The sequence below is a fragment of the Rhipicephalus microplus genome, chromosome 2 (genome assembly GCF_043290135.1).
Source record: "Rhipicephalus microplus isolate Deutch F79 chromosome 2, USDA_Rmic, whole genome shotgun sequence".
NCBI classification, from domain to species: domain Eukaryota; kingdom Metazoa; phylum Arthropoda; class Arachnida; order Ixodida; family Ixodidae; genus Rhipicephalus; species Rhipicephalus microplus.
This window is the reverse complement of record NC_134701.1, coordinates 273,256,780-273,271,049: the sequence shown is the minus strand read 5'-3', so window position 1 is coordinate 273,271,049 and position 14,270 is coordinate 273,256,780. Positions and strand designations below refer to the sequence as shown.

Genomic DNA, 14,270 nt, shown 5'->3' with positions numbered 1-14,270 from the left:
GTCTGTTGTATTCAGGAGCAATGAAGAGAGCTGTGTGATTCTGGACAGCTTCAGTGGATTTTATAAGGTAGTTTTGGTGGGGAGATCAGATGGCTGATGTGTATTCGGGCTGAGGGCGTATGAAAGTTTGGTAAACGAGCTTGCGAGTAGTCACAGGTATGCTGATAAGGTTATGCTTTAGGTAGCCTAATCTTTGCGATGCTTTTGCAGTTATTTTGTCTATGTGCATAGACCACGATAGGTTAGGTGTGAAATGAATACCAAGATATTTGCAGCAAGATGTAGTTAAGAGCGTCATATTTAAGGGAACATAAAAACGTGGAAATCGATAGCTTTCGCCCAAAAGTCATGGTTTTGCATTTGTTAGTGTTCAAGTTGATAAGCCATTGATCGCACCAATGTGTAATACGATCGAGGTCACATTGAAGCGCACTATGGTCACCGACCGTATCAATTTTTTTATATAGCACAGAGTCGTCTGCAAACAATCTGATTTTGGATGTTATCTAGGATGGCAGGTCGTTAACAAATATGAGAAATAATAGAGGGCCTAAGACGCTCCTCTGTGGAACACCAGAATAAACGTAAGTATAATGAGAGATGAAGTGCCTTCGATGACCGTGAACTGCTTATGGAATAACAAGAAGTTTTGAGGCCAGGAGACAGTTAAGGAATCAATATTTAGTGATGAAAGCTTTTCTATGAGGCGACAGTGGGCGACGCGCTCGAATTCTTTTGAAGAGTCTATGAATATGCAGTCGGTCTGAGAATTATCATCAGCATGTCTGAATAAGTCATTAGTAAATTCTTAAAGCTGCGTCTTGCATGAATAACCTTTTCTAAACCAATGTTGGTTATGAAAAAAGAAATTATTAGATTCCAAATAACTGGTTACGTTTAAGACAATGACGTGTTCAAGTAATTTACCGGGGATACTAGCTAGTGATATCGGTCGATAGTTATTAACCTTGTTTTTATCTCCCGATTTGTGAACGGGAATGACTTTGCGAATTTTACAATCATATGGAATTTCCCCTGTGCTCAACGACTGCTGAAAATTTTGAGCGAGAAATATACTCGACGGGATAACTGTTATTTTAAGAATTTTTTAGTTAATGCCGTCTGCCCCAGATGAGGTGGATATTTTTAATTTGTTGATTAATGATGCCATCCCTTCAGATGTAACATTTATAGGGCTCATGTACTCGTAGTTAACCTCTGGGGAAGAAGGCAAATTGAGACAGCATTCTTCTGTAAACACAGGTGTAAAGTAGTCGTTAAAAAGGGTTGCGAAATCATTGCATGGAATGGCATTATCGTCATCGTCGGAAAGCGACATGTGACATAACTTTTTTGAAGGTGAGATTGTTTTCCAGAATTTCACAGGATTATTGATGATTAATGATTAAAGGCCATGCTATGAAAATTTGGATTTAGCCCTGCATACAGCATGCAAATACTCTTTTTCAGAAGCTTTACGTTTTTCCTTAGATACAAAAGAACCCGAGATCCTAGCTATTTTATATAAACGTCGCTTCGTATTTCTTAGTGTACATGTTGGCTTTGTGAATCATGGTTTTGATATGTTAACACAAATGTAAATCCGCAGCGTGTCTAATTCGCAGCGTTAATGAGTGTCTTTCTTGTAAATTGGAGACAGGCAGGTGCCAATGGCTGGAGTTTTTTTTTTTTTTTTTAATTCAATTCCGTCTCTCCACCCTCCACGGGCCTGAATGTGAATAAAGATGTGTCAATAACAACAGTTTAGTGGACGCACCCCGTAATATGACCCAACTGCGTCTCATCGACAACACAACAACGATGCTAGTGGATAAAACACCTTTAACAGCCCAGCTACAAATGTATGGCAAAAATCTTTTAAAAAATGCGTTTCCTGGTCATTAAATGCCTCTAAATCCCTAATAATAAAAATTATTGACCTTTCAAAAAATTACAAGAAATACAATATATGTAGCCATTGCTTTGTGAAGCATTCCACTGACATACCTCTCTCAGATGAGTGACAGTGTCCATCAGCTGCTTTTCTTCATTTATCCACAGATTTCTGGTGTCATGCAAAAAGGTAGCAAAGAAGATTGACTGATAAAATGTTTTGACTTCATGGTAAAATAAATTGAGTATCACTTGTCAGTCAAGCTTGTGAACTTTTGTTACATTTTTGTATGTACAAAAGATATTCAATAAAAAGCCTCTATTGAGGATTTCAGCTAATTGGACAAAAATGGCACATATCAAATTTAAAGGGTCACTAAATCAAAACAATGGATCAGTTAAGATTGTATAAATTATAGCACTTTAGCAACATTAGTTTCGCCACCAGAGGTTTATAAACATAAGATAAAATCAAGTTCGAAGTGTTATTTTTAAATTTCGTGCCCAAATAATTGCACATGACAACACGAACTTCAATATGTATTTTTCATATTTTTGCAGCCGTGGTTCAATAAGTAAATAGGCTCCTCAGAGGATATTTTTTTTTACTGGTTAGATGCTATGTGGGGCATTGTGGACACCGGTGAAGTTCACGATGCCATGTTGCTTAATGCAGGGATTACAAGGTGGCGTGGCTACCGGCATTCTTTTTTGCCACTTTTCTCGCTTACCAAGTGCGTTCTTACGGCAAGCTTGGGTATTTTGGAACTATCAAATTAATTTACGAATACGAGAAAAATCGTTCTTCTCTGTAGTGTCCCTTTGGGATGTGTTTAAATGCAAGAATATACGTGGCTTGAACAGGACAACATTGCCTACTTGACCAATGTAAGAGACAAGAAAGGCTGCCTAGTCTACTACTTAAATTGCTGGCAGGCAAAACTTACAGGAGAAGCTGAGGGAAAGAAAAGGACAGCTTGCTCTCAGCCATGATTTCGTGCACTCGCAGTTCAGCCCCCAAGCCCGTGTGGAAACGATACGTCTTCGAGTTGAGGCCGTCAAAGATAATCCTGAGTTGGGCATGCAGAGGCGTGCAGGCACGACGTGGCATGCATGCCGGCAACGAGTACGTGCGACGCCGATCTCCCTGCAAATGTAAGAAGTCACAATTAAGGTCAGTGCTTATACGTTTTGTTGGCCAAACTTTGCCGAATCAACAGGAGTAGCAAAATTAAGGTGCTTGACAAAGCACAGTACACACTGCACTTTCTATTCCTAGCGGTGAAAAACTGAGTGTCCACCGTAATTTATGGTGTTTGAAAAAAGTGAACAATGTGCACGCAGGTGAGGCCAACCGATCACAGCGGTTTAGAGACAATGGTGTTCTGCCTTTGAATTGAAGGTAACCATAACAATTCCTGCTTGTAACACAGCTACATTACAATGGTAATGTAATGCGAGAACACCTGCATCACAAGCTTTGGGGTAATATAGTCTCATGCATTCACTTTTTGCCCTCTAGGCCTCCCCTTTGCTCTATGCCATTCCTCATAGCTAAAACTATGTAGCTTAGAGACAATAAAACTCTTCCTTTAGTTAAGTTAAAGAACTTGGTCTAGTAGATAGCCTTTCTAGTTAGTACTATAGTTAGTACTAAATTACAAAAGGACTTACAGAAGGCCAGCCATGCTCACCTACACCTGTTCCTGAGTTTGTGCCTTTAGTGAAAGGCTTTCTCAGAAGGTGTTAACAGTGCATACAAGATTAATAAACAGTACAGGATAATCAGTCAAAAAGCTCTCCTTTGCCTCTGATTGTCCCACCTAAATTTCTAATCTTGTATGCTAACCACGCTTACTTACACCTGTTCATGGCTAAGTGCCTGTAGTGAAAGGCTCCCTCAGAAGGTGTTAACAGTGCATGCAAGAAATAAACAATACAGGATAATCAGTCAAAGAGCTCCGCTTTGCCTTTGATTGTCCCACCCAATTTTCTAATCTTGTATGCACTGTTATTACCTGCAAAATGGATTCTTATGAACTCACTCAAGCTTCAACTGTCCTGATCTGTTTCCTGATCTAATACTACCCCTTCAGTAAGTAAGGCAGTGCTTTTTACAAACCTCATTATCTCAAATGAAATCTGTCATCTTACCGTAGGCCAAAAGAGATCGCTTGCATCCTTTTTGTTCGCCAGGGTAAGCTCAGGTTCAAGTTCCCTGGCGGTAACGGTCACGAAACCCACATTTTCATAGGACGGTGATCTGCACATGGGTAAAAGAAGAATCCATTCATGACAGATAACATCCTGATGAAAGAACAATGAATATTTTATGATAAAACCAAACACAAAGATTACAGCTTCAGAAGTTTGTTTTAAAGAGGCTTAGCTGGCAAACAATTGCCAGTCACATGTGTAATTGAAAAATACAACAAAGTTTTTTTAAACAAGATAGACTTACATGAGGGCAAGACGGAGGAAGCAGCCAGGCATTTGGACTAGTGTGCCAAGGGCAAACGTGGCTTCGCCTAGCAGAGTTTTCTAAAAAAGCAGCAATAACAGGCACACAGGAAATGCTTTAATGAGAGACGTACAATAAGTCCCAGATTAAGTCCCAATACCATATAATCTCTGACAAGGGCCGCACTTGATTCAATAAATATTGAACTAATTTTCATGGCTGCTGCCCATATGTGAAGAAAGAGTTGACTAACTTCCTATCTGCTCCAAATAAACAATTTTATTGACGGCTGCGTGACAAGCTTGGGAAACCTTATTTGCTAGCTTCATTTGTAAACACTACGAAGGTACACTTAGGGGACGATTCCAGTCAATGTGACATACGTTTACCAATTAACCCCAGTATAATCTCATTAAAAAAAGCTGAAGGGATCAAGGAAATATGTTCCACTTAATGGGGGGTTTCATTTACTGATAAGGATGTATGCATCACATTTTTTTGCCCCGGGGAAAAATAAAGCCAAATAGAAGGAACTTTTTAAACAGAGAATCCTCAACTGTGGTGTCTTGCTGAGCGTAAGTTTGCGGTTTCTAGAAAAAAATTTGTTGCCAATGTTTACAAACTAGTAGGTATCGACTATAAAACTGACTGGAATTTCTCGCTTGCTCTCATCAACAATAACAAAAAAACACTCGCTATTACGCAAAAGAAGCAATACAGAGCGAGAAAGTTCTCAGAGCAATCTTGTTATCTTGGCACGTGCTCAAAGAGCAAATAAAACAAAAAAGCCCAAAAATCTACAAAAGCATTTTCGTTAGACTACTGGTCTTGAATGCAGTTCTTTGTAGATAAAAAATGCAGAAAACATGTCACTCACCGTAGAGGTAACTCGTTCCCTGACATCGTAAACACAGAGCTTGACCTCGGTGGTTGCACATGCTTGCTTTTTTAGGAATCCCACAGTGGTCAGGAAACACGGGTTGCTGCTCTTCTGCGCAGATAAACGAGTACAGAGGGCTCCTTATGGGCTGTTTATTGCGGGTCACATTTATCAACTGTGGCTACTCGACCTAAAAACTCTGAATAGTATCATTCACCCAACACAGCACTGAAGTAAACAATAAAATTGATCCCACTGACAATTAGACTAAGCAAAGCATAGGAGTCATTAATAGGAGTTTTCAACTATTGTGCAGTAATTATGATATAAACTGAAATGGATTGAAGTGCACATGAAATCATCCCATTTCGTCGATAAGATCCAAATCCACAGCTTTTGTGTCTAATGCTCTATCTACACAGTACTTTTGACAGCAATTAGCGCCCCCTATGCTTTCCATGGCCAACCCTTCTAGATTCGTTTGGTTGTGTCCAACAACAAGATTATCCCCACGAAAAAATTTCTCTTCTTTCACCCAGCATTGAAGTGAAGAGATTTTTCTCAATATGTACAACAAGGCGATCGTATCTTCTGAACCATCTCATCACTGCTGTGAACTCGAGCTAATACAGCATCGCAGTCATTGTCACCATCTGCCAATTTAAATTGACTCTAAAATAAACATCTCTAACTACCTTATTTTACTAAATGTATTTGTCTTGAGCCAATGATGCAATCTTAAACAGCCCTTCTATTTTCGGCATTAATTCTGCAATTTCACAGACCATATGTTATTTGCGCTATTGCTATAATATTGTATTATGCCATGGTGAAATTAGGCCAAACGTGAAAGGTGAAGATGTTCACTCAGTGACAACACCTAAGTTTAAAAAAAAACACTCACTATCATTGATTTCCTTAAATAAATCATGGTATGCATTTGTACAGCTAAACAACTGTGTTGCACTGTATGCAAGATGAAAATGCGAAAATGCAGCTGAAAGAGCTACTTTTTTAAGAACTTACTTCAACAACTTCAGTCTGAGCAAACTTGCTCCAGAGTCCATGCCGAGGCCTTCCAGTAAGAACGACAACAAGTGGGTTGGGGGCCTGGCCATCAGCATCGCAGCGCAAGTTGTCACATGCTGCGTGTGGTATGGAAAAGAATGATTTTCAACGTCCCATTACTTCGATAAGTTCACTTGAACTATAAACTGTGTAAGGAGACTCAGTGTAATACAGTGGTGGTAAACCTGTACCTACACAACATCTGACCTATCAAAAAATAATAATAATAACGCCACTGAGAAGTCGCAATCAATAAACAGTGCAAATGAGGAATAAGACATCGTGTATACGAGTGTATAAAAAAGATGTTCTTTATTAGCTAACACATAAAAAAACTGAGCATTCAAGCTGAGAATTGGCGTCTGCTGTTGCTGTTTCAGTTTGCATGTGCTCAAATATGTTATAATCAGAATGCCAATATGACTTGGTATACAAATTCAGACCATTTTTTCTGAAAATGGGCCTAAGCACAGGATTTTCTGTAACTGCATATGCCGTAAACTGTCTGACTTGACTTTCATAATTTTGATATACCCCTCAATGATGTTACTAAATAAAAGAGAAATTGAATATAACCAGTGATTTCACTGACAATATACCCACAAATTTTGCTGTCAACCATTTCGAAGACAGCTTGGTGACAAGCATAATATTTTCGTTTTCTCTTGATCCTTTCATGTTCATCATGGAGTGACAGCCACTGCTAGAGCACCTGACATATGCTAATGCCTTCGTAGTCGACATCATATGTAAAATAAAGATACTGCTACATGGTAACACCCCAAAACAGTTCACTCCTAAACACTTGATGCCTGGCTGTTTTCTTTTTGCATTGTACTCAGCTGTGCTGGAGTATTAACTAGTTTCGATAAAAGCATAATTAACAGAACAGTCTATTATGATGCATTTTCTTTTATTCCTTCCTAACACAACCTCTCTCTCTCTCTCTCTCTCTCTCCTGGAAGCACAAAAATAAGTGAATTTTCACTCACCAAGCCCAAGCTCAAGGAATGGTTCATTTTGAAGAGGGTCTTTTTTGCCTGCAAAATGAACAGCATCAATGTAAATGAATCATTATAAGGGAAAATGATCATTTTGTACTAGCATCTCTATTCTATATTTTTGCTAAGAAACAAAAGAGCAAACAAAAGAGTACAGATGACTTTACATTTAGAACTATTCACTTTGTTGAACGGAGCAAATCAACAACTTTGAAGAGAATCTTTTCATTCACCAAATCTGCTAACTTGCTGCTGACTCACTCGAAGAGGAGGCATCCGCATCCTGAGAGCGCTTGCAAGATGGCCCGCTGTACAGGCCAGGGTCGGACTCTCGCTGACGTGACAGGAGACGGGAGCGGAGCATTTGCACTTCCTCCCGCACATGCTCATAACTAGAGTCCCGCAACACACTCGTCCATGCCTCGCGCTCCGATGAGCCTTGGGCTGCCATATGTATGGCCAGCTCGTCCCCTTCAAAGGCTGCGCAGTATTTTCCCATCGAATTCACCACACACATAGCGCATCTTTGCACGCCTAGGCCAACACCCTATAGGAAGCCTCAGAAATGAGGGTGAAATTGGGAACCATATTTGGCTTTCTCAATGACCTAATTTTATGGCTTAGTGCTATGATAATAGTTATGGATAAGAGAGCAAAACATACAAACAAAAAGGTGGAGCTGAACACGTGCTTCAGATCAGCTCAGTTACTGCTTTGCATGCCGAAGTGTTCACCTTCAAGGTTTGATTGCCTTAGTGTCAAGAGCAGTTAATGCCACTTTCGGATATCCTTATTATGTTCAACGGAAAAACAGTAACAGTGATGTAATGCTAAAAGAAACATAATTACACTAGAATCATTAATGCTTTACAATTATTATGGGTGCTAAAAAATTATTTGAATTTCCACAGTTACCTGAAGCAATCGTAAGAGCTGCATAAGGAAGCCAGCTTTGCACTGCAACCTACAGTTTAGCCATCTTTGCAACTCAAAAAACAATAATAATAGAACCTGGGCACAAAAATACAAACAACAATACTGGGCTCTTTACATTATAAATGTGTTCTTCTGTAACGGTCAATGCGAAGCAGCTGAAGTAGCCTATATATGTGACATATCACTTTAACGGGCACACGTCTATGGCATAACGATTAAAGGAGCACTGACACCCAAACATTACACCTTGTTTTTTTTTTCTTGTTGTTGCTGTTGTTGCAATAGGTAGCTTACGACCCACTTATCATGGCAGAAAACTTCCTTTGCACAAGTATGCGACGGTTATTTATTTAAAGACGTTTTCAGAATTGCAATCTCAGGTTCAGTTTCAAAGAGCATCGGGCTATGCAGGAGGAGTTCCGGGGGCAACGTAAACACAGCTGGCCATATGATCACGCAACACTGTGACGTGGGTGCTGTGCGCAAGAGCGTGCGGGAGCGGGCACTGCACTGACAGCTAGCACACGTGAAGCCGCAGGCAAGGAGGAGAAAATGGCAGGTAGCGTAACCGCAAGGCACGTGCCAGCAGCTAGCTAACACAAACTTGTGATGTAGTTTGTTTACATTGCACCTGCATTGATGTCAGCGTCGCAAGGGGTTCTACATTTCGCTCAGTCGCACGGCGTGCACTTCAAAATTGGTTTTAAACACATTCTAGACAATATTTGCCCTTGATATCTCGTAGATGTGCATGTCTCCACATAAATCTATCTCCCTCATTATACTGCTCCGAAATTTTGTGTCAGTGCCCCTTTAATAGCAATTTGTTTCCGAACTAGACGTGCCTGTTCAATTCTAACCATGAAAATGTTTCTTGCCTACATAGAATCGAAGAGTTGCCGCTTCCAATCTGCACGCTCGATCAACCTTTGCATTATTTTCTTAACATTCAATCTGCCTAGCGCGTACTGTGCCAATTGATTAGTAGCAGGTGCAAGCTCACTGATATCAGATGATATACATAATCGGATGAATCCAGTAAAAAAAAAGGAAAGTGCTGTTTAATTATTACAACAAAAATGAAGGTAAAGAAGCCAAATTGCCATTTATAAACCAACCTGATATACTTTTTAATGACTTTTCTGCCCCTCAGAAATAACGTAAAGAAAGAAAAGTCACAGCTCATGGTCATAAAATTTTGCGAAAATTGTAAGGGCTCTCCAGAATAGTTAAGACATTGCTTCTATCGGTAGGCCTACGACACAATACAAAAACTTCAAAATGATCTAACCCAGATTTCATTCTTCAAAGCAGACTAACATGTCATGCAAACACAACTCACCAATGGTAAAACAATAGAGGCCTCCAGAAATGGGACCATCCTTCACAGAATGACGCTCGAGAACAATAACTCCAACTGGTTCGGAACACTGAAAAATAAAAAGCCTGCCACTTTCTTTTCCCTCCCCCTCAACAACACACTGAGCCAGGTTTTTCCCGTCAAAAAAATGACCTGAATTTTATAGCGCGCTTTGTCGGTTGAAATGAAGCAATGAGTTGCCTGAAAGGAACTGCACACACTGCACAGAGTGTTTGGACTGTACCGCCAGTTAATTAAATCTGTATTGAACATTCATTTCTTTATGCAGTTACATCTTTTTCAATGTTACTTATAGTAGGCAAAACTCAGCTACTACGTGTATCTCAATATACCAGCAAGTTTATTTCAAAACACATACTTCACTATTCAAACAATAAAAATTATAGTTGCATACAGAAAAAAGTGCCGAGTTTCTAATTAAGTTTGGCATGAGAACAACTCATTATCTAAAAACTGTTCATAACAGGTAATGTCAATAACAGAAGTCTGCACATGACTGCACATCGCCAAAATAGTCCATTTTCAGAGCACTTATGTTGACATGCTATCCTTGAAGCTTTTTTTGTCGGTAACAGTTTTTACAACAAATATTTAACTAGACACGTGTTTGATACACTGGAGCATATAGAGCATTATTTCTCTCAGTGCTTTTGAGTCAGCAAAACATGTGTCTAGCTGTAGAGCTCACTCAATGAGGAAATGTTTTTGACTGACAAGGCAGAACAGTGTTAGCATCAATTAAGAAAATGTTGCCCAGGATTAGGAATTGCATTAGCACAAATTTTGAAGATAGTAAAGGCATTAACTAATTGAGCCATTAACGATATTGTAAATACTGTGTGTTACACTGACTGCTGCTCATTAAAACAGGAATTGGGTTGTTGAAATGTATGTTTTTCATGCAAAATATGACACATGAATGACACGACACGGTTGTGTGCCTTTTGCTTTTCTGTCGTTCTAGTCACACTGCAGCAAAATGAACCAGTGGCAGCTAGCCCAGATGACTGCATATAGCAGTGTTTGAATGCATTTAAAATGCACCAATGTAAGCATAACAATCTACCATTAGTTGAAGCAGGCACCACCTAGAAGAAATAACTTCAATGAACTGTATAAGTTTATATTCAGGTGAGTGACCAAATGCCTTAAGCTCTTCAGCTTATTCCACAGAAACTGAAATCTCATCACTTTTATAAGGTGTGAAATTACAGCCTGTTTTTGAAGTATGTTGATACTCTGAGCTCTGTCTGTAGAAGCTGCAGTGTTCCACTGCTATGCATGAGGGTGCAGGATCGATTCCCAGCCGTGGTGGCAGCATTTCAATCTGTGCACAAAAGACTCATGGATTTATGCTAAGGTGTTAGCACAGCATCCTTAGGAGGTCAAGATTAATCTGCAGTTTCTCGCTATGGCATACCTATGGTGCAATAATTGCCAGGGAATGTCAATTCCATAACTTAATGAATGTAAATCGGTGGAGCACTTTGACTGCACGAAAGAGAGGTTGACAACAGGTGATCTACCCCAGTATACGAAAAAGAAGTCCAGCTCGTCTGCATTTTCACTTCATCAGAAAGGAGTTTAATATTTAAAATATAAAAGAATAAAAGAAAGTGAATGTTCTTTTAAGCTGATCTACCCACCGCATTTAATCGAACCTTACCGGTCACCCTCATCCTTTTGAAAATAGGAATAGGCATTTTATACTGACAGGTGTTTCAGGATGCTTCAATAAGGCAAATAAGCATGCACTGGGATTTGCTTCCAAAAAAAAAAAAAAAAAAACTTCAGAGCACTGTCCCCATTTGTTACAAGCGACGACAACGTAAAGGTTTACCATTAACTGCTAACATTTACTTTAGTTTGTCATAGATGGTGCGTAGGTTTTCGTTGTTATCATTCAGCATAACTTAATCCGTTGCTGCCATGTCCCTCCTGAAATTGCCTCTTGTTTAATGGTGGTAATGGTACAAACAGCCAATATCATAACCAGAATTTGTCACAGCTACAACTGCACCTGTAGGAGCTCAATACCACCCGTCACACACAGGGAATCACGGCGACAGGACGGCTTGTAAGGAAATAAAAATTGCTGCTCAAGGGCGTCGCTCAGCTCTATACGCAAAATAGTTTATTATCTACATGAAATCACGATTTAGCGGCCCACTTACCGGATCCTTCGTCTTGTAGTAGAAAAACAGGTTGCCTCTTAGCCGGCACCATCGTTCCGTGAACACTGAGTAATCGAAACCAATATATGTAATTAGTGCGCGCGACAGTAACACCCGTCAAACAGGACGAAATTGAGCGTCTGCTCGTTGTTTAGACCTGCGTACGGTCAGCTACATTCAACGCGTCTAAATGCCCAGACAACATTCTAGTTTAACACTCCTTTCAACAGGCTGCTATGCGAAAGGAGGCCAAGAGGTGTACACGAATACAAGCAAAAAAAGAAGGGAAGTTTACCATCGTTTCGCCGGAAGAGTCCTTCCTGCCGCTCCTTGATGAAGAGCACGCCCTCCTTTTCGAATTTGTACGACGGCTGTGATGCGACGGCGGCGATTTCTTTGGCATTGAATCGCATTGGCAGCGAAATTCATCGAGTCCGGCTCAAAGCAACCTGTTAAGAGGCGCGCTATCAATCGCGTTGTAACGCGATCAATGCGGAAGCGGCTCGGGGGCAATCGGGGTTACACCATGTATGGCACGCCTGTGCTCTACACATCGCAATGTATCTTCCGCGCCGTGTAATTACTGACAGAAACACGTATCACATCACCGCGTGCGATAACAGCTGACTGCAATGCTCGGAACGATCGCCCGCAAATCGGCGAGTGCGAGCCCGGCAACTTACCGCACCGCTGTTTCTTTTCCGGCGATCGCTGCAGTTACAGCGTACGAGCGAAACATTTGGCGAACGAAACGAACGAAACCTACGCATGTATGTGCGGGCTCCTTAATAAGAGCACGGAACGCCTTCGCAAACAAAAATACGCTTCAAACAAGAACTAACGCCAGCGCATAGCCGACGAGCAAGCCGCAGTATCGGCATCACTGTCTCGCACAGAATAATATATGCGATGTATTTGGTTGCTAAGCTGATGAGTATTGACGAAAATATTATTAACGCAGTTTATATGTATTATTCTGCTACTCGTTAGTTTTGTTACTTTTGCGGAGCGCTGAGCATTGCGCCATCATCATCAACATTAACCGCCTTTTCTCGAGAGGAGTTAGCGGCGCTAAAAAGATTGTCTGTTGGAAAAAGAGTGGTGCATTTCGCATTTCCCTCCCAAGAATTGTGCGAGCAGCCGTGAATTTCTGCGGCGTCATTGACGTGATCATGAACTCCGAAGAAGAACTGAAGAGTTTTATCGAAGGTGAGACCCAGAAGCAACGGTACCAGTACCTCGTGCACGAACTCACGGAAAAGTGCTGGGATGTGTGTGTCGAAAAACCCGGCGGCAGGATGGATTCGAAGACGGAGAACTGTATCCAGAACTGCGTCAACAGGTTCATCGACACAACCAATCTCATCGTTGATCGTCTAGGGAAAACGTCCATGGATTCGGAGCTCGTTTAGTGAACTGATCCGAGCTTGAACCACTGTACTTGCACTTTACATTGAGAATTTACTGTCCACGTATAGTGTGATCGCATCGCAATAAATGCTTATTTCATCAGTATTTTTATAATCCACTGTTTCTTGTGTCTGTTCTCGAATTGCTGGAAGAGTTCTGTCACGCTTCTACTGTCCTCGTCTTGTCGTGCTTATCGCTGCTACGTTGCGACCCCGTCGCACCAAGACCACTGATTTCTACTGAGCAGCTAAAACGTACTTCAATTCGTAAAAAAAAAAAAAAAAGAAGTTTGAACGTATTTTGATTTCATTCCGACGTATTTGCACCAGGGAACATCGCTCGTAACTAAACTAATTCACAGGGAACCTAGTGCCATGAGTCATAGCTGTTCACAACTTATCTAATTTTTACATTACTAAACTTTTTTGGATTAAATGCCTCGCAAGGCAGCAGAATTGGCCGTCTTGCGTTTCATATACACTAAAACGAGAAAAACAAATAGCTTGTTATCATCCCTGAGCAGCGCAAGTCCATCAAAAATTCACACCTTATGCAGATCCCAGTTTTTTTTTTTTTCTTTATTCACTTCAAGCAGCTCAACACAAGCAAGCAATAATTTAGATGAGCTATTTAAGTTCATTATTACAAAAATAATGCACATCACTCCAGCAGCTTCATAATGGCAGCAAATGCTTGTGCAGCAAGAAATTAGTCGACGATGTAATTTACGGGACTAAATTCATGTGAATAACTTCAGCAGATATAGATAAGCAATGGTGAGCAAGTACAAGCGTTCTCATACTTTAGGCCATTGTGCACATTTTGCTCGTAAATCATTTGGGGTTGTCCTCACTATAGGAACACATCATAGCAGCCGCGAAACCTTCAAAAAGCCAAAAGCATATTGCGCTACGTTTTCACACATACAGCGCGACCTGCCAGGAGGCGTGCAATGCTTCAAAAGAATACAACAGAAATATCAGTCACACGTAAAACCTTGTTTTCGGATCTTTAATTCATGTCAATTCTGCTGCACAGATTTATAAGAGCTTCAGCCTGCATTATG

The 14,270-nt window shown here is 40.5% G+C and overlaps 1 protein-coding gene across 3 annotated transcripts in view; it reads right to left on the bottom strand.

The window, feature by feature from the left end:
* Nucleotides 1–12,659, bottom strand: part of LOC119169957 (inositol polyphosphate-4-phosphatase type I A-like) — a 41,956-nt gene extending 29,297 nt beyond the window's left edge. For 2 of the 3 annotated variants that reach the window (XM_075881797.1, XM_037420954.2), the window contains exons 1-12: nt 12,478–12,659; nt 12,090–12,243; nt 11,795–11,859; nt 9,582–9,669; nt 7,565–7,783; nt 7,295–7,342; nt 6,261–6,379; nt 5,232–5,345; nt 4,355–4,434; nt 4,048–4,156; nt 2,841–3,040; nt 2,008–2,065 (exon numbers count right to left, since the gene is read on the bottom strand). In XM_075881797.1, coding sequence (XP_075737912.1) covers nt 2,008–2,065; nt 2,841–3,040; nt 4,048–4,156; nt 4,355–4,434; nt 5,232–5,345; nt 6,261–6,379; nt 7,295–7,342; nt 7,565–7,783; nt 9,582–9,669; nt 11,795–11,859; nt 12,090–12,207 — 1,218 coding nt within the window. In that variant the 5' untranslated portion in view covers nt 12,208–12,243; nt 12,478–12,659. The other variant, XM_075881802.1, reaches the window with a different exon arrangement.
* Between the last annotated feature and the right edge of the window lie 1,611 nt (nt 12,660–14,270).